The following is a 27016-nucleotide window of genomic DNA, read 5'->3' on the forward strand; positions in this document are numbered from 1 at the left end:
GCCAAAGCACTACTTTCCCCTTGATTTTTACATAAAACTCATTATGCTTGCAAGTGAAACTTTGAGTTCTACACATCCGCATAAAATGAATCCTTATTTTAAAACCATCAACAAGATATTGTATGAGCGTCCTGGTGAAAATATTATTTTTTTTTCTTTGTTTGTTGGCAGCAGACATTTAGTCTTGCAGTCGATTTAGCGCAGCACAAATATTGTGCAAGGCTTCAGAAGTAACATCGAATGTGTCAAAGCCGCTAATCTCCCATGACGGCGCTAGCTAGCTACTTTGTGTGTGAGCGTGCGTGCGTGCGTGCGAGCGTGCGTGCGTGCGTGCAAGCGTGCGTGCGTGCGTGCGAGCGTGCGTGCGTGCGTGCGTGCGTATTTGGCATCCCAGCAGGAGTCCCGCCTCTTGAAGGCAAACACACATCAGCAAGCAGCAGACACAATTTGCTTTGTGTTCTTTTGGATGATTGTCATCTCAGGTGAGTTTTTTCTTTCTTTCAGACATCCATTTCCTTCTTTCATCCTCCTTCCTTTCCTTGCTTCCTTCATTCCTTCTCTTATTCTTGCCCTCCTCCCTGTTTGCTTTCTTCCTCACTTTCCCTCATCCTTCCTTCCATCATGCCATCCTTCCTTCCTTCCTTCCTTCCTTCCTTCCTTCCTTCCTTCTGTCCATCCATTCGTCCTTTTTTCCTTCGATCAGCAGTCTGCCGTTTTTTTTCTTCCACCCTTCCTTTGTTCCTCGCTCACGTCATTCCATAAATGCTGATGGAATACGAAGGCCTGCCGAGCTCTGAGCTCTCAGCCAATCAGTAAAGGCCAGAGTTGAAAGCAAACAAGGTGAAGCAACACGTAGCTCTTACGCCGCACACGGATGGCCGCCAACCAAAGTGGCGTCAGTCCCAAGTGTGAATGGCGGCGGACCGGCCATCGGGAAATTCGGGAGTTGACCGAACGGGCCGGTCGCACGGCCTTCTCCCAGCAGCAAACGGCGAATCGTAATCGGTGGGATGGAAAAGATGGAATTTGACAAGACAAAGAAGGTCGAAGCAACAACTTGCGTCGTACCCACCCTGAACGGAGTGCGCGAACGTGATCTCGCAGTCGACGATCCGTTCTTGCTCTTTTCTTATTGTCTTCATCATCATGAACATTTTTGGGCACTCAGAAAGTAAACAAAGCAAGCAAGGACAAGTTGGTTCGTCTGTATTCACTGAAGTCCTAACAACAACACATAGAACCAGACTTCCTCGTCGTCCTTCTCTGCGTGGCGTCCTTCCAAGGCCTTTCGTGACCTCTGGGGCTTCCGTCACAACTCCTCCCAGTGCAAATCTGAAGGGCAGAAAAGAAAGAGTCGCTCAATTCCCGCCTGCAATCAATGGCGGGACATTCAAAATGTCAAATGGCGTTGATGCTAAGTGCTTTTGAAAGCGCCTTCAACGAACTTCCCACATGAGCAGGAAGGTAGCGACATGAGCTATCGAGAGCTATTCTGTCGCTAGCAGGGATGGACGGCATGCGAGTGGAAGGAAGTGAGGCAGGCGCTTTGGAAGTAGGACACAAGATGGCCGACACTCGCGCTTACATGTCAAGCTTTGGGTGAGCTGCTGAATACCTTCCACCTCCTCCTCTTCCTCTTCCTCTTCCTCGTCGGGCGCCACCAGGCTGGCGGCCAGCGTCCGCATCATCTCCAGCCAGTCTGTGGCGGCTGGTGGCGGCGGTGGGGGGGCCGCCCCGCCAACGGAACTGGAGCCCATCGAGCGCACGCCTCCTGGACCCGCGCACAAGCACAAAAGTCACAAAAGTCACAAAAGTCACAAAAGTCAAGTGCAACTTCTTCATCTCCACAAATAGTCTCTCTTTCTTCTAATCGATGAGTCGCCGGGTGGGGAAAAAAAAAATGGCTCACCTCAAGCAAATTGTCAGCGCTCGCTCCGATTACGGCTCAAATCAAATTACAGCTCACAAGTCAAAGTCGTACTGTGGAGTATTACAAGAGGACTGCGCTTTAGTGGCCGCCTCCCCCTCACTTCACTTTCACTTCAGAAAAGAAAAGAAAAACGAAATGCAGGCGCACGCGTCTTCCGCCATCAGGAAAAGCAGCGACCATTGAAGGAATCCTCGAAGGCCCGGTGAAATACGGCAAAGCCAATCATTCAATCGAGTCAAGTCAAACGACCTCCAACGGGCGCGGCCTTCACTTTTTGCTATCACAATAAAAAAATGGACTTCTTCATAGACACACTCTTGCTTTTGACAAAAACGCTACTTTTATCCAATAGCGGCAAGCAGTCGCCATTTTCTCCCTGATTCGACAGCTCGTATACTTTTCTCTGTTCGCTGACGTGGTCTCTTGTCCGCAAAAAAAGTCACATGGCATGACCGCAGTTTAGTTTCCTAAAATGGTGACCCATCAGACATTTCCATCACAAATGCCGCCGCTTCGCCCAACAGGTGACAACAATTTGCTGACGGACTTTTCTTACAAATCAAAGTTGAGTCGAATGACTTCACTGTCCTCACATTACTTCAGAAAAACAAAGCGCTCCCATTCTGCCATCGGGAGCCCAAAACCGAAGAAGGACCGTGTTTGCGCACTTGCCTCTGTTGGCCTTCAAACCTCGCCTGGCGATGGCGGGAGGAGGCGGGGCACCTGAAGGAACAAACGCAAAGGGTCAAAAGGAAGCAAAAGGAGGCTCGACGATTCAAGAAGAACATTTTGCAATCGGCGAAGGCAGAAGCTGCCTTCGGTCACCGCAAACGTTGCGGCTGCTCCTCATGCACAAACGGGACTTCATGCAATGCATGCTGGGAGACGCGTCAGACCATCTCGTCGCCACTTTCAAACATTCCGAGAGTGAAAGCAAGTCCAAGAAAGCAGCGGAGGAGGAAGCCGCCGTGCCGGGACATCGCGACTTCCTTTGTCTGCCAATCGCACAAACGTCAGCGCATTCGTCAGCGCATTCGTCAGCTGTTTGCAGGCGGCCATCAGCGGCGGCCATCAGCGGCGGCCATCAGCGGCGGCGCCTTCCACCTGGCGGGGGCCGATTACCATTCGCATTCATCAATGGGCAAATTCAGGGGAGACCAACGCTGGCAAAACAGCTGACCACTCATTAGCTTACACATCCCGTCACGCTCACAAATCCGTCCGTCCGTCCGTCCGTCCGTCCGTCTGTCCGTCCGTCCGTCCGTCCGTCCCTCCTTCATTTCAGCTACATTGACAAGCCATTTTTCAATATTTCAGCCATGAAATGGAATTTGTTTCTTCCCAACAGTCCATTGTCTCCCTTTCCTAGCCTTTTTCTTGGATGCAATCCAGCCCCGATTAACCGGGGGCACCGGGGGCACTGGGGGCAGCTGGCTGGATAGTCGCAGCAGAACAACATCCGACATCCCCGTCCGTCCGTGCACAATACTGGCAACAGGTAAGAATTTCCATCAAGCTGCCGCGGCCTCTGCCAGCTTGAAGGAGATGAGGAAACCGCACGTCTCCCTCCTCCGACACACCTGATTCAAACGATCCCGTTCTGATCATTTCAATGCGGTGCGTCGGAGGACGGAGGCCCTCAAGGTTTCTAAAGAGTAAAGCCAGCACACGGATTTGTTCTGACGACGTCAAACATTTGTCTTCTCCGTCAACATGCCGGCATGCAAAGCAGTCTTGCAAGTGCAAAGGTTTTTACCGGGCGATAAACACGCGGGGTGGTCGCAGTATGACGTGTACTCTTTGGGGGTGGATGGCAGATGATGGACAGCATGGAGGAGGCGTGAAAAGGAGGTCAGGGGTCAAGGAAGAGGAGGAGAGGAGTTATGAATGAACAGATGATGATGACAATAGAAGCAAAAATCGAGTTATTGTGTGGCCAGAAAGACTCCGTAGCTAAGTTAGCTTGTGCCTTTCAGTGCCATTGTTCATTCAAAATCTTTTCACAACGTAAAGAAATACAAATTGATTGCACGGAAAATTGCATGTAAACGTAAATCCAAATGGATCAAGTAAAAATGTCTCGTGTGGAAGACTTTTTGTACTCAATTCGAATGACTTCTTCCCAAAAAAGGGAGCTCATCGAAGATGAAGTCTGGAACGGCCCAAACAATTTGCAACTCAATGACAGCAACTTGTTGTTGTGTGCGACACGTGAAAAATGAGGACGTCCACTTTTGAAGTGTCCTTCAAAAATGCCCGGGAGGAGGCGAGCAATGGAAGATGAGCACTGGAGTGAAATGTGATCGAACGGACGAAAGGCGAGCGCCGCAATGGTGCGATGAGACGGCGGGAATGCGTCCACCTGCCAGCGTCCGGTCGTCCAGCAGGTCCAAGACGGCCACGGCGACGGCCGTCCAGGTGATGACCAGCGCCGCCGCCAGCAGCCACGCCGCGGGCGAGCTGAAGGTCGCCGTCACCTCCTCCAAAATTGTCTTCTGATTGACCCGCCGCGGAGGGACCGCCTCCCCGCCGCTGGTCCGGCTGCTCATTGGTGGAGAAGGCAGCTGAGTGGAGAAAGAGAGCGACGAGTGACTGTAACGAATAAAAGGCCGAGAGGACCACGTGGCACTCAGAACGCTTACATGCCTATGTAACTATTTGCCCCTTTTTTGGGGGGGGGGGGACGGGACACACCGAATGAGCCATTGACAGTTTTTCACTGTCCAGACCGCGTGTGCCGTGTGTAATATTTCTGATCCTCACAAGCATTCATACGACTGAAATCGGCCTTCTTTGCTCGCTCTTTGTCTTTTTTCCAGCCGTGCTTGGATTGTTGTCTCGGTGCTCAATTAGCAATAGCTTGTGTTAGCTCTGTGACAATCACTCCTTTTACTGACATTTATACTCAAAGGCGGAAATCATTTGCACGTTGTAATGTTGGGAACATCCTTAGCAGATCGTTATTGCACAAAATTCAGCAGGAATGAAATATATTTTCTTATTGTTTTAGTTTTTACAGTAGCTCGAACTTGGAACTTGCTCGGGTTTGTGTGCTAACCATCGGCCAGTCGAAAGGTTTCTGTAACCGGAGAAAGCATGCAAGTCGTTCATGAAATCCCCCCCAAAAAGATATCCCAGCAGCTTCAACAAAAAACAAAAAACCCTTGAAGTTGGGTTGCAGCTGTTTCCCAAAAGACGCACAACAACGAACTTGGTCCCGCTTTGGTTCTTGTCGAAAGTTTGTCAAGTGTCGGCCCAACTTTTCACTGCGTCCGAGAAAGTCTCCAGTCCGAGGTGGTTCGCTTGACTTTGGAGCAGGACGCAGAGCCAGACGAGACCAGGTCACCTCCGTCCGCCCCCACCTCTCTGAGGTCCAAAATAGAGATGAAGAGGAGGGTGGGGGGGGACAGAAGGGGGACAGTGACGACAAAAAGGGAACTTGCAAGGAGAAGAGCAAAGACTTCCGCCAAGGTTCAACTGTTAGCAAACTGCCAAGAGTCTTTTATTGATCTTGTTTGTGTGTTTGTCAGTTGGTGAACAAAAGGGGAACCCCCCCCCCCCCCCCAAAAAAATTAAAAAAATCTGCTCTCTGTGTTTTGAATGTGTCCCTAAGCTAACAAGCCGCACGTCAAACATGTCCAAACTTGCCGTTCGGTTTGAACGGTGCGTATCTTCTTTGCCTGATGCTGTTCACTTCAATCAACTCGGTATTGATTGGAAAAGTCAAGACAAATTGCTGACATGACAAAGTGCGCACAAACTGTTGTGGCTCCGTCCGCTTTGCTTTCGTTATTGACAAATGCAGTCAGAGTTGCAAAAGAAAAACAAGCTACACGTCAGTCGCATCCACTCAGCCAAGCTTGCGACGTCCGTTCACATCATTAGCATCATCGTCATCATAGTGGCTAGCGGCTAGCTGCCCGGGCCATCCGCGACAAAGCCAATCAAAGCGTAAAGAAGCTTTGTGGCCGAGTTTTGTTTTGAAGAGCGACTTTGGCTCTGCGTGTACAAACGTGTGAGAACCAGAGCGGTAACCTGACCTCCAGCGTTGCCCTGGGAGCCTGCACCAGCTGCACGGGCTATAATTAGAGGCCCAGGCAGCTGCCGGCTTTAGCGCTGGACTCAACTTGGAATGTAGGGCGCACCGCAAATGTTTGGTCATGCATGTGTCGCTTCAAGACATTTGAAATCAAGTTTTCACTTTGCAAGTAATCGGCACGGAATCAATAGATCACACATCGATCAACTCCTGGAAGGATTCTTCCAGGATCCTCCGCAACTCAATCATCACCACTTCAAAACTTGAGAAAAGGACAAAATGGACATGCAGCCAGGTCGGTTGCCGCATGCATGCACGGCAATCTTCTTCGCTGTGAGGAAGTGTCAGATGCTCAGGTGACTTGTTGTGCCACAACCTTTGCCTCTTCGCGCACACTGAAGAAAGCAAGCGCCAGACAATCTGTTGATCTGTTGACGCGCACCTTTGACGGGTGCGCGTGGCGTGTCAGCCGCCCCTCAAAAAGGTGTGGCTAAACAAGGTTCCGGTCCAATCCTCGGCACGAGCGGACTCCTCGCGTATTTGGGAATTGTTCTCGGCCGTCAGTTGCAAGCGAGGCTGGCAAGCAACGTTGGAAGCGGAAGAGGCGCCCCGAAAGGTTTTGGAAAAGAGAAAAGCTTGAGACGGTTCCCAGCGTGACACCTTTGCCTTAACTGCTGTGGGGTTTTCGCTTGCGGGGATTGCTTTGTGAGCTTGGCTCGCGCGCGTCGGCGCATCGGGGTTGCGGGTCCCATCGCTCGTATCTACGTCGCTTTCCGTTTGGTTTACTGCTGGTTATAATTTGCGTGTTCATAGTTCTTGCCTTCTGCAAACGTTTTTTGTTCTTTGTTTCTATCGTTGCACTTTGCAAGCGTTTTGCGCTAAGCGAGTTATTGCGGCCTTTTGCAAGCGTTGCTGCTTGACAGTCCTTGCCTGCGTGCAAGCGCGTTTCTAGTGATCCTATTCGGAAATCAATTCAAATGCCTGCGTTTCAGGGATCCACTTTTTCCTATCGACCTGTGGCGATACGCAACACACGCATGCGCACACGCACACACAGAGAATGTTGGCAGAGGCGGGCGGGGCAGGTGGAAGGTCAGCATGCGAGCGGAAAGAAGCTCGCCAAGGTTCGGCCTTAAGCAGCCCGGCCATCTTTTTGTCCTTTTGCTGACTGGAGTTGAATTGAGATGAAGTAAAGATCAATTGTTGCCCATCCGGCATCCGTTGCTTCCCGATCATCCTGGAAGGCGGAACTCCACCATGGCGCTCCCTTCTCAAGGTTTCCGTGACGCCGTTGTGTCTTGAATTTGCCACAAATGCTGAGCCAAGCCTCAAATTTGCATCGCTCGACTCCAGCCAGCCAATCGAATGTCAGAAAGCGAATAACGCTGCCGTTGGCTCGTCAAGCCGCCGCCATTAAGTCTTCATGAGCCGCTTTGCAGAAAAGCCACGTTGATGAAGCAAATGAGGAACGAGGACAAATTGGTGATGGTGAAAGCTGCTGAAGGGGGCGGGGCATGCTCGGTTGACTTGAATGGCTGAAGGTCGTTTCCAGGAGCAGCTGCGCAGCCGACGCGGCCAAAAATCTCCTGGCAGGGAATGAAAGGATCCCCGCTGGGCGCAACATCGGCCGCTTGCGGACCGAGCAGCAAAAGGATCCAAATGAATGTTTGCCTTGAAAATGTCAAACAAAGTCATGAAGCCCCGACTCGCTCGCTCGCTGGCAACGGCGCCGCAACGATGAGTCTTGCTTTCCGTTGGCATGAAAGGGGACAGGATGGACATTTGACTTTTTAGCTTATGGGGTTCAAATAGCTTCCTGCCGATCACGATGGCCACCTTTCGCCGAGCGCGTTGGCATCTTCGGCCAATGCTTTATGACTGATGAATCTCTCGCACAGCAAAGCAACTAAGCAACTAAGCAACTAAGCAACTAAGCAACTAAGCAACTAAGCAACTAAGCAACTAACCATCGCTACTCGGCCTGTTCCACAGCACACTTTCTGCAATATGACCGCTGTATTTTTGGGGGTGATAAAAATGCGAAATGTGGCAAAATTGACGTGATGACATCATCCGTAACGTCTTCGCGTCATTGGCTGCTGCGTAACAAGTGAGCGCGAGCGGCCAGCGTGGCACGTCTTCAGCCTTAAAGTGGGAGGAGCGAGTTGCCTTTGTCGCGTGCGGCTTGTTTGCTTACAAGAGGTCAGCTCGGATGCCAAATGCGATCCAATCATGCAGAAAAAGTTCAAAAGTTAAGAGCAAACACAAACGAGAGCTTTAACACGCGGCCAAATATGGACAGGCTGAAGACACATGAGGGGGCGTGAAAACAGCTGGCGTCGTTTGGCCTCAAAGTCAACAAAAGTTTCAAGCAAGAATTTATGGCGCACTCTTTATGAGACGCACTCCTTATGAGACGCACTCTTTATGAGACGCACTCTTGATGAGACGCACTCTTGATGAGACGCACTCTTTATGAGACGCACTCTTTATGAGACGCACTCTTTATGGCGCACTCTTTATGAGACGCACTCTTTATGAGACGCACTCTTTATGGCGCACTCTTTATGAGACGCACTCTTTATGAGACGCACTCTTTATGGCGCACTCTTTATGAGACGCACTCTTTATGAGACGCACTCTTTATGAGACGCACTCTTTATGAGACGCACTCCTTATGAGACGCACTCCTTATGAGACGCACTCTTTATGAGACGCACTCTTTATGAGACGCACTCTTTATGCCGCACTCTTTATGGCACACTCTTTATGAGACGCACTCTTTATGAGACGCACTCTTTATGAGACGCACTCTTTATGAGACGCACTCTTTATGAGACGCACTCTTTATGAGACGCACTCTTGATGAGACGCACTCTTTATGAGACGCACTCTTTATGAGACGCACTCTTGATGAGACGCACTCTTTATGAGACGCACTCCTTATGACGAAAATGGTGGTACGGAAGCGCTCGAGTATTGTTTGGCCAAGATAAACAATCCGCGGTGGTTATTTTGCCGTGATCGCCAACTCGTGACTCTGCTATGCTAATCGCTAAGCTAAAAATGCCGGTGCGGTATGTCGGTCTGGAGACGGCGCGCACGTTTGTCTTCTTCATAACCGCTTGTAAATGTCGACGAGCGATCACGATATTCAACGGCAGGCCAACAATTTCTCTCTCCTCTGACTGACCAATCAGACATTCAGGACAAAGTAACGCTCGCAAACAATGGCGAGGAACAAGACATTTGCCCGCGATGTGCAAAGCGTGACGCCACCAACTGGCCGCTACCTACTTTTTTGTTTTGATGTTTTTGGGGCTCATTCCGACAAAGGATCAACACAGCAGAAAATCAGGACTTCTGTTGTTTGTGTGAGTTTGCATTTATTCATGAAGTTTGAAACCGTAATGTCACAATTACATCTCGCAGGTAAAACACGACCTGGCCCGTTTTCCCCCCCTTGTTTTTCTCAAGCTGTGTCACTCCACAGTTGCGTTACATTTGCACTTTGTTTGCATTTCAATTGTGAAAAGGCGAGCTGAAATATTGTGCGCAATAAAAAATGCTACGGTTCCCAAGCGCCAATCAATCACAAATCTATTGTTCAGTAATAACGACCAATATCGTCCCCGCAAATTTCTTCGAAATATCCTGATATCATCTTTAAGCCCAAACTTTATTTTGCAGCAAACGCGAGTGACGTCTTGCACGGGTTTCTGTGCCGTTATTCTATGGAGTGTTCCCAAAAAAAAGAAACTGCGAGTGAAATCACTTTTTCATATGCTGCATAAGGCAAAAAGATTCGTATGGATGGAAACTTGATTACAGACTCAAAAAAGGTCCAGGTAAAAAATAAAAATAAAATAAATAAACATGACATAAAAAGGATATAAGAGACACATAAAAGAAGCATTCACAACATCTCTTTACAGTGCAATCAGTGGCAACCATTTGCACATCCAGATAAAAAATCAGTCAATCAAAAGCCCTCAGAGGAGACTAACGTAGCAATGCTTCCAAAACTTGGACAAATGCTCCGCAGTGCTCCTCAACTCGATGCGAGTCAAAGCCACGATGATGTGATTCTCTGATTTCTTCAGACGCCATATCAATTTATACAGAACGTTTCTCAACACGGCTTGCAGTGTGTTACCGCCTGCGGCCACAAACGTCTCGCTGGCGCTACACCAACGATGTCACTGGAGGTTGTTGGTATTTGACGATTGCTGGGGCAGCCAACAATTTGTCTGCAGGCTCGCAACAATAAACAGTTCCGTTTGAAGCAAATGTTTATGTTTGTGGCTTAAGCTTACCTATGGCAGTAATATTAGGAAACGTCTTTGTGTGATGGATGCACTACAGGCGGAATACAAAATAGCCCTGTCCATCTTTGTAAAGGCAGATATTTCTCATAGGTAGCTCTCGTAGCTGATCCTACTGATGCAGGCGATAATGTGGTTGTTTGTTTGTTTTTGGTTAAAGGAAAGAAAGGTTCTCATTCAGTTTGACGCAAAGTCCTCGAACAGGAATAAAGAAGAATTTCGTCGATAGCTTTCAAAATAAGACCCAAGTAAACAAAACAATGGTGTAAAAGCATAATGTAGCTTTCACAATGTCTTACTTTGGAAGCTCCAGTCGGAAGCGGCATGTCCTGCCTACGATTGCCTTGACAGACGGCGGCTTGTCGGGCGGGCGCGAGACGCTCGTCACGGTTCACGCGCGCGCGCGCGGTTGCCGCTTATCGCTCAGCTGGATGGCGGGCTGGCTGCTCCATCTTGCTCCATCTTGCTCCATCTTGCTCCATCTTGCTCCATCTTGCTCCATCTTGCTCCATCTTGCTCCATCTTGCTCCATCTTGCTCCATCTTGCTCCATCTCGGTCGCCCGCCCGACTGTGACGGCAGAAGAGACAAATGAAGACGTCATTTGGTGGCTCATGACTTGGTGAAAACGTCACGTCAACGGTGACTTACTGAAGCGTCGCCGCCACCTTTTTTCTTTTATTATTATTGTCCCCCCCCCCCCCCCCCCCCCCCCCCCCCCCCCCCGCCTATTCACGGCGCCGGTGCGGACGGTGCTGCTGTGACGGCCTCGGTGGAGGAGCACCTGTGCGGCGCCGGAGACGGAGACGGAGACGGAGACGGAGACGGAAGGGCTGAGGGCGACATAAGACGCGCATAAGCCGGGGGAGGACTGGAGGACTGGAGGACTGGAGGTGGCCGCTGACGCATTTTTGGGGGGCCCGGAGGACTCAGTCTCCTCGCGTCCGCACTTCTTGTCTTGCTACATATTCGACATGCGCTTCCGAGTGGGATTATTTACCAAATGTTGTTCTTAATCGATTGCATTTTTTTTTTTATCCGAGATGATGCCATACTTTATTGTCTCTGGGACCTTAACTTTTATTGATGAAAGCTTCCCAGCCATTTTCCAAATGATATGAATTATTGATGAAAATGCCACACGAAAGCAGCTTTCCCGGGCCACACGACCACCTTTATTTGTATGTATTTATTTATTTTATTGCCATCTGAACCCTGAGCCGAGCTCAAGGATTCCACTCTCCCCCCGAGGACCTCGATTTGTCCTGACAGCTCCAAGGGAGGACAAAGGAGGACTTGCCAATTAACAAATCCAGCTGGAGATCCGGGGCGCCCCCGCGCGACCGGCGTGCAGACGGTGCGAGGACGTCATGGGGTGCTGCGGCGGCAGGTGCACCTTGGCCTTCATCTGTGGCATGCAGCTGGTAAGCGTTACCATTACTAGCCGACCCTCAAAAGAGGCCCGGGTGCCGAGACGTGAAAGGCTTTTCTGAGATCTTGCCAAGAGGCAAGCAGCCCGCCATTCGTCACGGCTAAAGACGGAGACGCGGCTGGGAGGGGTCACGTCCCGGAGGTCAATCGGTGCGTAAACAGGCGGCAATTCGGGACGGGTGCGATTCAGTGATCAAGACAAAGAACGGATGTGAGCTTCGGTCACGGAAGGCAACGTCTGCCGTTGAACGGCTCGCCGTCCGTCTGCCGCCGCCGTCTGTGTGCGGAGCGACGGCAGGCCAGACGGACGGACGGCGGGGAGGCTTGGCCGAGTTTGCGTTTGAACGTTTGAACATCCTGAGGACGTCTCCTCCCTTGATAGCAAAGTGCAAATGTCGCCAGGCTTGCGGCGGACATTTTGGAGCGAGCGAGCGAGCGATGCTGTCTCCGTTTTGTGAAACGAATTTCCCACTTGAAAGTAAAACTGCGTATGGTTATGAAAAGCGCATCGATTGGCATTTGGGACGGAAACTGTTGCGCCTAACGTGGCAAGCGCAAATGTCGGACATGGCGAGGAAACACACACACTTAATGATTAATAATAATTAGTAATCCGTCGTTTTTGTTTTCTAAAAATAGGATTTCGGAGTGCGATGCTGGTAAACGCGTGCAAATGATGCCTGCGTGTGCCAAGTAACATTCTTAGCTGTCGAGCGTCATCTAAGAAACGCCATTCTCTTGCAAATGCTGTCCGATTGTGTACGCTAGCTGTTAAATGGAGTACATTGCGACGTCATCGGTTGCGATTGATGCCTCGTGGACTGGAATGCGTTGTGACGCGTCACAAGACGACACGCTCACTTCCTGTTTTGGGGTTTGCCGATCATGTCATATGAATGGCCGACACGCATTTTTCATACAAATGCTTCCTGTGATTATGGCTTAGAAATAGCCGAACCTCAACATGTTAGCATGCGTTAGCGTTACTTTTGTACAAATTCAGGTTCGGTCACCATCAGAGGAACCGAGGACCCGTTGTGTCGTATGTAAAGCGCCAAGTGGACTAAGTGTTGGAATTGGAGCTGTGGTCGGATGAGGCAAATCAAAAGAAGTCCGACGCCAATAAAAAGCCAAGCGTCCATTTTTCCAAGCACTTCTCGTCACGAGGGTCGCTCGGAGGCCAAGCGTGCGTCGCCGTCGCTGTCGAGCAGAACCCTCAAAGGGCAAAGATGCAAAAGCAGACCCGATGAGGTGACTGAATTCTGCTGATCACTTTGGCTTGTCCAATGGCGGGGGTCCCAATTTGGAACAAAGCAAGCCTCGGACCTCTTTTCACTCCTTGTCTGTTGCGGATTTCTTCATCGTTGTGACTTTCAATCTTGAGGAGACAAAATGCTGTGAGGTGAAGAAAAGGTGGACTGAAGTTCCAGTTGAGATTTCAACACTTGATGTTGCCTCATCATTTGTCAGAAAAGAACCGACCACGTGGGGAAAACGATGTTTGTAGAAAAACAAATACAACATTGACCAAAACAGCAAACTTGCAGTCATTTATTTTACAATTGCGGTCACAGAGTGTGAAAAGGCCCCATTTTCCCAGACTTTGACACCAGGGGTGGGCAAACTTGGTCCTGGAGGTTTTAGAGCTTTCCCTCCTCCAACACGGCTGATTCCTGTGACCAGGTTTGTTATCCGGCTTGCTGATGAGCTGTCATATGAATCAGGCGTGACGGAGAAGGAAAACATCCAAAACCTCCAGGACCGAGTTTGCCCACCCCTGCATTGTCAAACACGGCAACGCGTCTTGCAACAAAATGCTTCCGCGCCGCTTCCGCGCCATGGTGCTGTCTAGGGGCCTGTTACCGTGGCTGAAGTCGCGAGCGCTTATTTGTGGCTAATGCGGTGGAACAAATGGCACGGCGCCGTCAACAACACGCTTTGCTCTCTTAACTTTTGGAATAGCCGAGCGAGCGAGCGAGCGAGCGGGCGGGCGAGCCGGCCTGCTAATAAGTCCATTAGCCTTTCTGCCAGTTTAAAAACACTCGCGCGCAGCGGGTGAGTACGCACTGCAGTTCGTTAGCCGTTAGCTGGCTTCACTTGCGAGCATTTAAGATGCCGGCTTGACAAAAGTGGGCTCAATCGGCCGGTGCTGAAGAACCCGTGCGGTCCACGATCCTCTTCAACTAATTGCAGCCCGACAGACAAGCAAGAGTTGCGCTTCCATTCCCCGTCTCTCTCTGAGAGACGTCTCGTCCTGCTTCGTCAGCGAGGCTAATTGCTAAGATATGGGATGGAGCCCGTCGGGGATCAATGATCCCGCGCTCACGTGCGTCAAAGCCGACGTCACCGGAGATCGGTCGAGGTTCACGTTTGTGCTGGAAATTATGATTTTGGGTCCTCGGCCCTCGCTTTGGGACGGTCCCCACGTTTGAAGGTCACAATGGCGGGCCATCAACTTCTTTTTCATTGGATTGTGTTTTCTTCCCTCACCCCAGCCAAATATTTCCTGACTTGACTTAGCGTAGATTTGTGATAAACGGCACGTGTGCAACTTCCTTGTTGTGTTGCCTCTTAACCCATTTGCTCCCAAAAACGTATAAATGCGTTCTATTTCGAATGTTTTAAGTCTCCCAAAGACGTATTTCTAAAAACACAATTATGCTAGTGCATACAGAAGCCTTGATGCCGCCTCTCAACTGCAGAGAACGGTTGAAGAATTGCTAGTTATTACACAAAGCAGCAGCAGGTGGCAGCAGAGCGCTCTGTCCTGGCCTCAAGTCACCAGAGATTTGTTTGAATGTCTCTCGGACCCTTTTATGCGTCTACGCCCTCAGCAACTGTGGACATTTTGTTGTGGGCTTTCCGTACCGTACCTTTCATTTTCTACGACCCCTTTTTCCAGGATGGCGTTGAGTGGCGTTTTTCAATTTGGGTCCACTTGGACTTGTGTTTTTACCGTTGAGGTCAGCAAGAAGTGACATCGTCTTTTCGTTTGTCCCGATGATGCCGCCAATGGGACTTAACGGGGGACTGCAAGTGTTGTGATGAAAGAAAGACAATGCAGTCAGTGGTCGCTCTCCGTTCCGCCGTTGGCGTCGCAGGCTCGCCGTCAAGTGAATTTCTAAATCCTATCCATCTTTTCTATGTTGCAGATTTTTTTTCCATCTTGCAGGATTTTCATTTTCAAACAAGAGCCGCAAGTCTGTCAGCAGAAACGATTGCGTAACCCCGGCGAGCACGTTGAGTCTCGCTCACCAGCGTTTGATGGTCGCCGCACGCGGGCAAGGACGGAGGCAGCAAAGGGTGACTCGATGGAGACCATTAGCCGGCGTCGGGCCCGCCCCGGCGAGGCTTTTAGCGGACGATGATGCGAAGGAAAGCAACGGAGCGGCCGGCCAATCGAACGCGCTCCGGGAAACGCGGCTCGTCTTGTATTCATCGCGTCTGCCCGGCCGGACTCGCGTCTCCCAAAACCATTAGGGTCAACTTCGGTTGCCAATAAATGCGTCTGCTCCTCCGCCTCCATCTTCTGTTGCCGTGCACTTGAAATCCCAAATGACTTTTCCTCTTTGGATTCCCAAGTGACGATGAACTCGTTTGTTGTCGACTATTCGGTCGCCATTTGCAAAACAGAGTCAAAAAGACAGAAGTCGTGTGCATTTTGGGGGACACTGCGATTGATCAACCGCGTTGAAAATGTCTTTCACAATGCGGACAGGAAAGCTGGTCATAAAAAGCTGGTCATGTTTCCGCTGTCGTAAACGATGTCGTAAACGATGTCGTAAACGCTGTCGTAAACGCTGTCGTAAACGATGTCGTAAACGCTGTCGTAAACGATGTCACATGGTCAGCCAAAGCCAAACAAGCCGTTTCAACTTGCAGTCAATGCATTACAATTTGGAAGCGGGCCAACGGGTTGCAAAGCGTTTATTCTGCTGGAATGCGTCCAAGGTCCAAGTCGCCAGCGGAAGGCCTTTGGAGCCGACGGTTGCTTCCGAATGACGGCACGCGTTTCTGAACGCGGCGGAGACGACGGAGCGTCACGTCTCCGTCTCAGTCCGTCTCTTGGACCGGCGAAGGTGGCCGAGGACTTCGGCCCCGCATTTGGCTCCGGATTTGTTCCGGATCAGGGAAAGCCCGCTTGCTATGGCGACTTTTGGCCGGACCTCGCCAGGCGCACAGAGCTTGAGTGCCTTGCTCAAGAGTTTGGGAAGCAAAGTGCGCGTTTGTCTCCTTCAAGGCGACCCTTCCTTGAAAAAGCGCCGTCCACACACGTGCCACTTTCATGCCAAGTTGTAATCGCACCTCGCACCTCGCACCTCGCACCCCTTCCCCTCTCTGTCCTCCATCTGCCGATTGATTTGGTGTCTTTGCTTTCCACACCCGCCGCCGCCCTCTGGGGGGGCGGCACTCTTATTTGCCTCAAACCAAAAACAAACGACCTTCTGACCTTCTTTTTACACGAGGAAGACGGTTCAAGTGGATCTTTTTTCCCTCGGAATCAAGAATGGGACTTTTTTTTTTTTAAGAGTAGGAATAAGCTATAAAGAATGCGACTGTTGGCAGGTTGCTTGAAATTTCAGCCAGTTTTGTGACGAGCAACAAGATTGCCGCTCCGGCCTTATTTCAAATCGGGTCGCTCAACTTGCTGCTGAGCAATTTAGCAGCAAGTCGTTAAGCGTCCGCATTCACGCGACATTCCCTCATAAAAGCCGCCGCCGCACGGATGCTCCATTAAGATGTCCATGAAGGGAAAAGCCATCGGACGGACGGCGGGCGCGGACGGCGGGCGCGGTCGATCGTTCACTTACAGACCGGCGGCTTCTTTGCGTATTTGCGTGCATGAGGCTTTCTTTTTTTCTTCTTCTTTGCGCCGCTGCTGCATCGTGCGCACAAACCGATTAGGAGAGAGCGAGAGCGGCGAGGAGGGCGAGATCATGGAGGGAGAAATAAAGCTATAAATAGAACACGGAGAAGGCAAAATGGAAGCCACGTGGCTTTGGAAAAGCAAGCGAAAGGGCACATTTGACATCCGCTGCACAAACGTGAAAAACCTTCTTGATTGTGAAAATGACAAAAAGGACAATTTGAATTGTGATGTGAAGAAGGTCCACTTTTGAATCCGGGTCCACTTTTGAATCCGGCGGCTGCGTTTGCCATCGGCGCCCGCTTCAACTTTTTCGGATCAGCGCTCCCGATCGTTTTGCTTCGTTTTTAACGCCGGCCAGGCTGTTGCCGCAGTTCCGCCGCTCGCCATCGGGTGAGACTCGCGCTTGGGTTGACCCGGGTTCGACGCTCACACTGCCGGACTTTGTGACGACGACGACGCTTGCCCTCCACGAGTCGGCAGAGAATTCTTTTGCGTTGGGGCCGAATTGGAAGCGAAGCAAAACACACGCGTTGACGTTGAACGGGACGCGTGATGGGTCCCGCGAGGGTTTTGCCGGTTCCGGCATCCAGTAGAGCCGAAAAACAGCGCGAGACACCAAGTCAGAGTCAGAGGCGAGCTTTTGAAATAGCAAGCGGACGATGCGGCCCGTTCTGACATTTAAATGTCACGTTCACATCAAGAAATGCTTCTGGGGGAAAATTCATCGCGCTGCTTATTGATATGAAACGGATCCGTCCGTGGCGAGAGAAAGACAAGAATTGAAGGCGAGGGAGGACATTTGTCCGTCCACTTCACTTTGCTGGCCAGACTGCGTGGAGCGCGTGCTTCCTTGTCGCTGGTAAAAGCGGCTTTGGATTGGGTCAAAAGGTTCCCAGCCAGCCAGCCATCATTTTCCAACATCATGAAACATTCCATTTGAAAACGCTCTTAATCGGCCCCGCCCGCATGCAAGAACTTGCATCAGTGGGATCTTCTGTGATCGGGTCGTCTTCCCCGCCGCCAAATGCGTCTTTGGAGCGACAACCGGCAACCCGCCCCCCTTTTCGGCCTTTTGAATAAGCAGTCAGCCGTATGAGGCCCACTTGGTTGATGACGATGATGACGATGATGGTCACAAAGCCAACGTGGACCTTTGGCCATTTTCTTTGCCTTTTGCTTCTGGCCATCTTCCGCCTTCCGTTGCTCCGGGAGGTCAAACAGGACGGCGCCTGCTGTCGACCTTCCTTTTCCAAGACGAGCCGGCCGGGTTGCAAACGGCCACAAGTCGTTCGCTCCCGCAAATGAACGCAAGTCTCACTTTGCGTTAGTGGATGCTCCCCTTTCCCGTATTTCCTCGCCATCATCAACACCAGCAACAAAACGTTCCCCTTCTGGCAAATCGTAAATCACGTCGCGATCGATGCCGTGCGCGTTACGTTGGGTGCGCTGCCGCCTCCCAGATGGAGCCGTTATTATTAGCTCTGCTGAACGATGGAGGGTGGGGGGCCTCCCGGGGGCCTCCGGGGGGGCCGCCCTCATGGGCCCAGAAGCCCCCGCACTTCTTGCCGGAACACAAAAGAAACAATTGTGCCACTAAATCACTTCCGTACTTGTTGTATCATGACAGCGAGCTTAAACACCAACAAACACAAAGCCAACTGAACCCCGCGCGTGCGTGTGCGTGCGTGCGTGAGATAATGTGTGTGTGTGAGATAATGTGTGTGTGTGTGTGAGAGATAACACGCTTTCAAACTCTCACATGCAATGAAAATAGGGACTGTTTGGTGTGTGTTTGTGTTTGCGAACGGCTGCGCTGTTGCCGCACGCTGTCACGTTAGCGTGTGCTCGACTCTTCAACGTGCGTGTGCGTGCGTGCGCGCGTGACTTGAACGCTTTTCCAGCTTTCTGGTCATCACCCGTTGTCTTTTGATGTGTTGACGTGCGCTGGCTTATATTTCGCGCCGTCGCATCACACACACCGCAACGCACTGAATTTGTTAACGAGCAGATTTGCGGGTCGGTGACGGCAGGCTGGGGGGCTTCCAAGCATTTGGACCAAAGGATGCCATGCGGGTCGCTGATTACTCTTCAAGTTGCCAATCGTGACCAAAGCGTTCATTGTAGATCTTCACCTCGCCGATTCCCACAACGATTCCATGCCAGCCCATTGAAATCATTTGGAATGCTTGTCCTGTTTTGGTCCAATAACGATCCGCCAATTATCAAAGCGGCGGCACTTTTGTGGTTCCGGTGGTGCCTACCTGGGGCCTCATGTACTAAGACTTGCGTCGCTTTCATACGGAAACGCCGCACGTCCATTTCCAGAAAACGCCGCACGTCCATTTCCAGAAAACGCCGCACGTCCATTTCCAGAAAACGTCGCACGTCCATTTCCAGAAAACGTCGCACGCATAAAAAAAATCCAGATGTACGAATCTGCGTACGTACGAATCCAAGCACATTCCTTTCATGCATCTCAATCAATGCGGAAATGTGAGAGTATTAGACTCCTCCCTCTCCACGCCATACATAAATATGCAAATTAGTATAAACAGGGCTTGCGGGTGGAAATGATTACGATGCATGATAAGATAATCGCATTTTCAAACATGAGGCACAAATGAAAACAAACCTTGTGAGCTGGAGACGCTTGGAAAGAAAGTAGAGGCCCGAAAAAAGGATGATTTTTGGCAGGCTGTCTTCAACCTTCAATCATCTTCAATCACCTTCAATCATCTTCAATGGCGGTCAATCAGTCAATAACAACCTCCGTGATGAAAGCGCCTTCCGAGCATCTCGGCCGTCGGCGTTAGCGCCATCAAATTGTGATCGTGGAGGCTTTCGATTGAAAACAACGATATAAGACAAGCGTGTGCCGCCGCTGACGTCGGATGAATGACGTGTTTAAGGAGCATCGATCCGATTGCAATCGTCGAAACTTGGAAGACGCGCACGACGTCCTTGCCGCCACACTGACAATATTCCGCCGCCGATAGATAGAGCGCACGTTGAAGGCGCTTGTCATTGATCAATTTGTGATCGCAAAAGCTCAGCACAAACCCAGTTTGCGCACCCGAGCTGAAAGTTGCGCCGTTTGTCCGTCTGTCTTGTGCTCGTGTTCACCGTCCGCTTTGCGTCTTGTGTCCTCTGCCAGGTCAGCGTCTTTGAGCGTCAGATGGTGGACTTCCTGGGCTACCAGTGGGCGCCCATCCTCACCAACTTCCTGCACATCCTGGTGGTCGTCCTGGGCTTGTTTGGCACCGTCCAGTTCCGACCGCGCTACGTCACCGGGGTAGGCTCAGCGCCGCCACACTGGCAAAAGCCGTCACGGCGTCGGCGCGTCCACGCACGCCGGCAAATGCAGTGCGGCGTTCCATTTTCCGTGAAAGGCGCTCCGTAGCTAACATTAGCAGGCGAAACGCGAAGACGCCAACCAGAGCAGCAACAAAGTGATGTTCGCCGCGCAGGTTAGCTCGTTAGCTTGTGCTCGTTAGCTTGTGCTCGTTAGCTTGTGCTCGTTAGCTTGTGCTCGTTAGCTTGTGCTCGTTAGCTGCCTGGATAGCGAGTCAAATGTATTTATTTCAGCTTTGCGGATATTCTCATGGAGGTCTTTTCTTTCCCAATCAATCCGTGGCAATTGTTTGGATTTAGTCCAGCGATCGCAAAGACGCGCTTTATGGACACGTTCCTTCGTAAGATCTTCTGAAATCCGTATCGGAAGCGTGGAAGACTTTTCTGTTCCTATTTGGAGCCGTTTGAGCTTTTCTCATTTGGAATCGTTTTGTTCCTTTGCCGTCGTCAATCTGAAGCAAAAGTCTCGTGCGCGGCGGCAGCCGAAGCGTCCTCAACTTTTCAACACTTCTGTTGAGCGTTTGAACGGAAGCGCGGCCGCTCGTCGGTTGAGGTTTGCCGCCATGACGCCGCTGTTTTTTCTCTCCGCAGTACGCAGCCTGGCTGCTCGTCTGGATGACTTGGAACGTTTTCATCATCTGCTTCTACTTGGAGGTCGGCCAGCTGGCGTCCAAGGTAACCTTTTGCTTTCACTTCCTGCCAATGAATCCACGTCCGGCTTGAATACGTTTGGAATCTTTCATCTTCGGACGTGATGGCAGAGCGTCCTCCACTCGCCGTCACGAGGACGCCGGTTGCCTTCAAGCCGTTCTTCATGGCTTGGAGACGACACGTCCATTGCAATAAAATAATTAGGGACAATCACGTCTTCCATTAACAGAAGCAATCAGTGCCGATTGTGCGAGTTGCGGTCGGCGGCGGCGGCCACGAGAAAAAGACGTTCTTTTTCAGCATAAATGACGCCTTTGCAATCGAGCATCTTATCAATCGGCCGCCGTGACCTTCGGCCCCGCCGTGACCTTCGGCCGCCCTTCAAGGAAACGTTTCTTTCATGCTTCATTTTCAATGTTGCCTTTTTGTCCACGTTCAAACTATGCCAGAAAATGTCCACAAATGTGCCGGCAGTCGGAGCCAACAAGTTGCATGCAACGTCTTTTTGCTCGTCATCAAAGGAAGCGCATCGTTTGGAATGACAAACGTCCGAAGTCGTTTGAAGAAAAGAAACAATTGCTTTGTCGACTTGAGCAATTCCAACGCTTCGCTGAGTGTCCAGCAGGGAGGCAATTGGCTCCCATTTTTATGGTCTTTGGCCCGGCGGGCACCGAACCCAGCGCCTCCCAGGCTCAGGGCGGACACTCGACCACTAGGCCACTGCGCTGCGCTGTCCAATCAGAGTGCGGTGCGGCTGAACGCGCCCTGGCGGTTTTTCTTCACGGCCAATTGCAATTCAAACGATAACACGTCGTCATGTCGCGGCCATTTTGACGCGACTCAAATCCACGCTTGCTTTTTCATTCTTCTCCATTAAGCGACGTGACGAGCTCGTGCGTTCGAACCCGCCTCCCAATCAGAGACGTCACATTGCATTTGGATTTTCCGCCTGTCTTGAAGTCCAGATTACGCGTCCCTGCATTCGCCGCCACGCGCTACGTTTATTAGCGCGGCCGGCGGACCGTCAGCTCGAAAAATGCACGCATCCGGCTGATCTCATTTGCATAACGCCGCATTCTGACGCATGCGGACGAGGCGACCGAATCCGTTTGCTTTCCTTGCGTGATGACAAATCCATTTGTTGGATGCGTCCAATTTCCACCAGCGAAGGTCAGCTGCGATTGAGCAAAATGATCGCACGCTCTCAACATGCACGCATTTGAAACGCTCCAAAGTCTTCTTGAAAACGGCCGAAGCTGCAAAGGAGTCCAATTGTGAATTTTAGGTTGCGCTTTTCAAACCATGGAAGGCCCTCAAAGCGCCGATGAAGGCGCTTGACTTTGGATGACTCGTTCCTGTGCTGATGACATCAGCAGCATCAGGAGCAACTGAACAGGTTCGGTATCTTGCTTGTTCGAGGTCCTTCCACGCGGTCACAATGGCCACCGACCCGCAACCCTCTGGGCTGGGTTGCCAGACAACCACTCTACCGCCGAGCCACGCCAATCCTCTTCCATACACACCTGATGTGTATGCACTTGGGGCAGACAATCAGGCGCTCAAAAGGGAAGATGTATTATGCTTAACTCGCTGCCCCCCCCAAAAACAAAAGTAAAACAACTGAAACGGTGAAAGGACGCCCTCCTCAACCGACCACTCTTACTTTTGTCCGTCCTCGCTCGGTGCTTGAACGTCTGTCTGTCTCTCCCTGTCCGTCTCCGCAGGACTCGGACCTGGTCCTCACCTTCAACCTGTCCATGCATCGCTCCTGGTGGATGGAGAACGGCCCCGGGTGCAGCGTGACCCCCATCAGCCCCCCTCCCCCTTGGGCCCCCGAGGACCACCGATACATCTCCATCTCCGGCTGCCTTTTGGACTTCCAGGTGGTGGAAGTCGCTCACTCCTCGCTGCAGATCCTCTTGGCTGTAAGTAGCGAAACCGCCGCCGCCGCCGCAGAAGTTTGCGGATGTGAGAGAGCGTCGACGGTCGCTCGGTCATCCATCTTGTCACAATGCAGACTCGTGCGGAAAGACGTTGCCGAGATGGCGGCCGGCAAGACGGTATTCAAAAAAGGGCCGAAGGTTTTGGATCGTCTCGCGCTTCAATTGAAGATGGAGTCAAACGCGCAAGTGGCCGATGGACGCAATACGCGGGCCAAGCAACTCAAGCTCAGACGCTTTCATGCGAAGGCCCAACGCGGCACAAGTCGGCCTCTTGGATCAACCGGACGTGCCTTTTGGGGCCGCGGAAGTTACAAGTCCAAAGCAAGAACCGTTCAAAATGGCCGAAACGTATCAAACAACGCGCACACACAATTAGTCCCGTGAGAACGGTTTGTGCCATTTTTCAAGGTTGTTCTCAATTGAAAGACAAGCGCGGGTCCCAGCAGGGCTTCAATGCATTTGACTCACCAATTGTTTGCTGAGACGGGGCCACGAACCCGGTCCGGGATGCTGTTGGGTCGTTGGAAGAGTTGATTGATGAACAAAAGCAATCCTTTCCGCTTGAAACATTGCAGAATATCACGAGTTGCTTGAAAAAGCTGAACAAGCCGACAGGCCCGCCCACAGCGCGTCTGCCCTCCCGCACCCGCACCCGCGCACACAACCAGAGCCAAGGCAGCCATCTTGCTTTTTAAACCTTTACCCGGCAGGAAGTGCACGTGTCGAGATGTAGTAGCTATACCTGGCCAGTGGGGGGCGTACTAAACATAGATGACCACAAGACTTGAAAGGTGCAACTTATTTCAAGGCAACGAATCTTCATTCGAACCCCTTTGAGAGATCACGACTCCGACAGACTGCAAAGAATGTTGCCTTGAAATGTGAAAGGCGAAAGACTTTGCTGATTTTCACACGTGGCCTCTTTGGAGCCTTTTCCTTTCATCTGTGCCAAAACCATTTCCCGCCTTCCGCCTGGCCGAACCGTCCTGAAGCAAGCCCAGATCATGAGCGGGATCAGGAGACGGCAGGGTGCGAAACCAAGAGCCGGCGGGGAAGACGCGGGCCGGCCCCTCAGCTTTCATCACTTCTGCACGCTCGCGCATCGCAACACGCACGCGCACGCCGCCGACCTCCAATAAAGCGCCGCGTATGCAGCCATGACGAAACCGTCAGAAATGGAGAAAGGTGAGCAGGTGTGTCCGCCTCCTCGTCTCTTCGGCGGCGCGGCGGGCGGGCCGGCGGTGAATGCACACCAGCGAGCGTCCCGGCAGATGTCCGTTTTCAATGGATGCAGATGTTGTGATGTCATCCGAGGCCAACGTGAGGTTGACGAGATGCGGGCGGGGCCGCTTTTGTTATCCAAAGATGAAGGAAGGCCAAAGAAGAAGCGTCACTCCGCCGCTCTGCCGCTCTGCCGCACTAATCCCCCCAATAGCGACGGCGGCGTTTGTGCAACCCATTTCATTGCTTGCCGACAACCGGAAACAAAAGAAAAAGGCCAAGAAAAGGCCGGACGGCCTTTCAGCCAATCACAAACGCGAAGCGACTCGAAGAGTCGGCAAGTGACGAGGCGACGCTCACCTGTGCTCTAACGCGTCTTTGTGTCTCCTCCAGTTGGCCGGCTTCGTCTACGCCTGCTACGTGGTCAAGCTCATCTCCGAGGAGGAGGACAGCTGTGAGTGCCGTCAACATACTTTACAAAAAGCAGAGAACACGTAAACTTCAAGGAATGTGAAATACAGTACGTTAGCATCATGCTAACAAAGCACAAAACGTTGCCATAGTGGCTGAATGCTAACACAAAATGGGAAATGCCACAAACGGGCTCAATGGAAAGCATCGATGCGACGTTGTTACAGTTACTGATATTTGAACACAAATGGTGGTGCAACATACTCACAGGCAATATATTCACGATCGTCTGTGAAAGCTAGCCGGCCGCTAATTGAGTCGTTGCTCGCCTGCGCCGCTGCGACGCCGACAAGGCGCGTTCGCAATCCAGCGGCCGCGCGTGCGTCTCCGAGCTCAAATGTTGTTTTTGGTTTTGCCTCCCGGAATCGTGGACGGACGCTCGTCCTTCCCTGCAGTCGATTTCATCGGCGGATTCGACTCGTACGGCTACCAGGGGCCTCAGAAGACCTCGCACCTTCAACTGCAGCCCATGTACATGTGAGTACGGCACCGCCAAACACCGAAATCCAACGCCTGACCTTTCAACACATTTCGCCACTTGCACTTTTTCTCAAATCTTTTCCAAGAACGCAAACGCACGTAAATACAATCTTTTTTTAATTTTTATTTTTTTATATAGAGAGAGCCGCAGTCCTGCATGCGTTCCACGTCTCCCGCCTGCAACACGGGTGTTTCAAATCGTCAGCTCATCATTACGTTCTGCAGGAGCCTCTCAGCTGTGTTGGAGGAGGGAGACATCAAAAACATGCAGGACTGCGACTCTCTCGGACCCGACTTGCCGACCCCTGTGTTAAATACATGTTATTGTAATATTAGGGTTCCCCAGTAGAGGGCGCGATTCGCCTTATCTCACCCACAATGTTAAACAGAAGTGAAAAAGAGAAGCAATTGTACTGAGCGCAGCTCAAGTTAAGTTTTGGAACGACAAGTTGAGAAGTTGTGTGAAGTTATTCGGCCATGACGCAACAGCTGAATACAAGAAGCTAACAAGAGACGCAAGCAAAAGTCAACAAAAAGCCACGAGATGACAGAAGCGTCCTCTGTCCGGTCAGACACAAAAATTAAGCACACACCCCCCAACCCCATCGCCCCCCCAACACCACCACCGTTTGCACCCCTTGGAAACATCAACACATCCCGTATTTGCCGTTTGCTGTGGAAAAAAACGTGTAGCGGGTGATATGAATTTGAACGCGTGACGTCATCGTGTGTCTCGCCTCATTTGCATGTCTCCTCCCTCAGGTCCAAATAAGACTGCAAACTGCCTTAATAGCACTTTTGGAGATTTGAGACTCCCACCCGCACCGACCGACTTCCTTGCTGCCGTCCTGTGGATTGCTGGCGGCGCGACACTGGCCTCTGGCGGTGGCGAGCAGTAACTACAAGCGGCTTCCACTGGCTGCTGGCTTTCCAACCGTTTTGTTGTCTTTGCGCCGCAGCGAGCAGATCGTCGAAACCCGCTGGACGATTTGGCCAACTTTTTCAGTGCCTGGCACAATTCCTGACGGCAATCGGACCACCAACTCGCGAATGTCAGACGTTTTCTTCCCCCTCGATATCCTCAAGTGTTGAAGATCAAGTAGAAAAATGTCCATCTTAATGTTTACAGTCGGAAGCGCTGCAAGGAGGAGACGGCCAAGTGTTTTCGCGTGTGTGCGCGTGTGTGCGCGCGCGTTTGGGTCATTCGTCTTCCACCAACAAACAGAGTGCCAAAGAACGCACGACAGACGCGTCCGTCCAGAACCAAGAACACGTCCAAAGGTCCAACAAATGAAGGACAATCAGCAGTCAGTCCCGCCCGGACGAGTCGACAGCCGCTGAGGTTTCTTTTTTGTTTCGTATCACGGCCAGAACCGAGTACAGCACAAAACATCCGCTAACATCTGGCACGGCGACATCGGAAGGATGAGAAAGTTACCGAAGCCACGCCCACTTCAGCTGTCGTCTGTCCGTCAAATGTCACACCTGCAAAGACGGATGCCACTTGGTCGAGCCGGCGTCTTCCTTCTGCCATGTTTGAGGCGGGAATTGGCCCCGCAACCCATCGGCTGGACGCGGGCCTTTTGCGTCACACGGTCCTTCAATATTTTGCCCAAACACAAAAAATGCCGCCATTTACATTCATTCATGTGTTGATTTTTGATGAGCTGATTTATTTCATAATATCAACCATTCTATATTATTTTATTAATATTGAAAATGTATTGTATTCAATAAATGATGAGCTCCAATGGGTTTAGGCTTAGATCAAAGGAAAAAAAACAAATTTTATGCACAATCTACACGTGGCCAAGGCCAGAGATTGACAAAATGTGGTACGAGTATACCACTCCTGTTATGTGACCGCCCTCTAGTGGTGCGGGACGGAACGTCTGGCCAAGTCCGCTTCACTTGGATTTCACAAAACGGCCGTTTGTCTTCCAATTCTTGTTTAGCTCAAACTTGTACTCAATTTATGCGTCATTGTTTGAAAAAAGAAAACACAGAAATGTTTTTTTTCATGTTCCTATATATTAAAAGTTGCACCCGTGTCGCGTGGCTTCCAATCATGCTTGTGCATTTGAAAGGTCATGTGGTCGGAGAGATGCACATTTTTGCAAATGGCACAAAATACGAGCAATGGCGGCTCGTCCGGCTCTCGGGAATTATTATTTTTTTTATGTTGAAATGAAATGTGGCCCTCGGGGACCAACGTTTGCCCGCCCGCCTCCGCTTGCCTTACTTGGTCCATCTCAAATGTGACATGATGACATCACCTTTGAAACGCCAACGAAGCAAGCGCAGC

General features: G+C 51.2%; 2 protein-coding genes across 12 annotated transcripts; one reads left to right on the plus strand and one right to left on the minus strand.

The window, feature by feature from the left end:
• Positions 1–1189: 1189 nt before the first annotated feature.
• On the minus strand, positions 1190–10879 carry LOC147158993 (uncharacterized). Of its 6 annotated transcripts, none has more exons than XM_086060785.1 (5): positions 10594–10879; positions 4293–4494; positions 2603–2653; positions 1616–1771; positions 1190–1332 (listed from the first exon to the last, which is right to left on the minus strand). In XM_086060785.1, the coding sequence occupies exons 1-5, from the start codon at positions 10618–10620 to the stop codon at positions 1310–1312; spliced, it is 459 nt and encodes a 152-aa protein (XP_085916911.1). In that variant the 5' UTR covers positions 10621–10879; the 3' UTR covers positions 1190–1309. The 6 variants fall into 6 exon arrangements, with proteins under 6 accessions (XP_085916911.1, XP_085916909.1, XP_085916913.1 ...); XM_086060783.1 differs by having other exon boundaries at positions 1586–1771; XM_086060787.1 differs by lacking the exon at positions 10594–10879 and adding an exon at positions 10286–10498 and having other exon boundaries at positions 1586–1771.
• Positions 10880–11025: 146 nt separating this feature from the next.
• nkain2 (sodium/potassium transporting ATPase interacting 2) lies at positions 11026–26762 on the plus strand. Of its 6 annotated transcripts, none has more exons than XR_015090773.1 (7): positions 11026–11717; positions 19749–19886; positions 20537–20620; positions 22321–22521; positions 22614–23724; positions 24154–24214; positions 24627–24706. XR_015090773.1 is itself a non-coding variant. In XM_086060884.1 (7 exons), exons 1-7 carry the CDS (start codon positions 11664–11666, stop codon positions 25481–25483), a joined length of 630 nt encoding a protein of 209 aa, XP_085917010.1. In that variant the 5' UTR covers positions 11026–11663; the 3' UTR covers positions 25484–26762. The 6 variants fall into 6 exon arrangements, 2 of the variants coding, with proteins under 2 accessions (XP_085917010.1, XP_085917011.1); XM_086060884.1 differs by lacking the exon at positions 22614–23724 and adding an exon at positions 25474–26762 and having other exon boundaries at positions 24627–24708; XR_015090771.1 differs by adding an exon at positions 25474–26762 and having other exon boundaries at positions 22614–24708.
• Positions 26763–27016: the final 254 nt, after the last annotated feature.

Source organism: Leptonotus elevatus, chromosome 18 (assembly GCF_054856555.1).
Source record: "Leptonotus elevatus isolate MCC_2025b chromosome 18, RoL_Lele_1.0, whole genome shotgun sequence".
In the NCBI taxonomy this organism is placed as follows: Eukaryota; Metazoa; Chordata; class Actinopteri; order Syngnathiformes; family Syngnathidae; genus Leptonotus; species Leptonotus elevatus.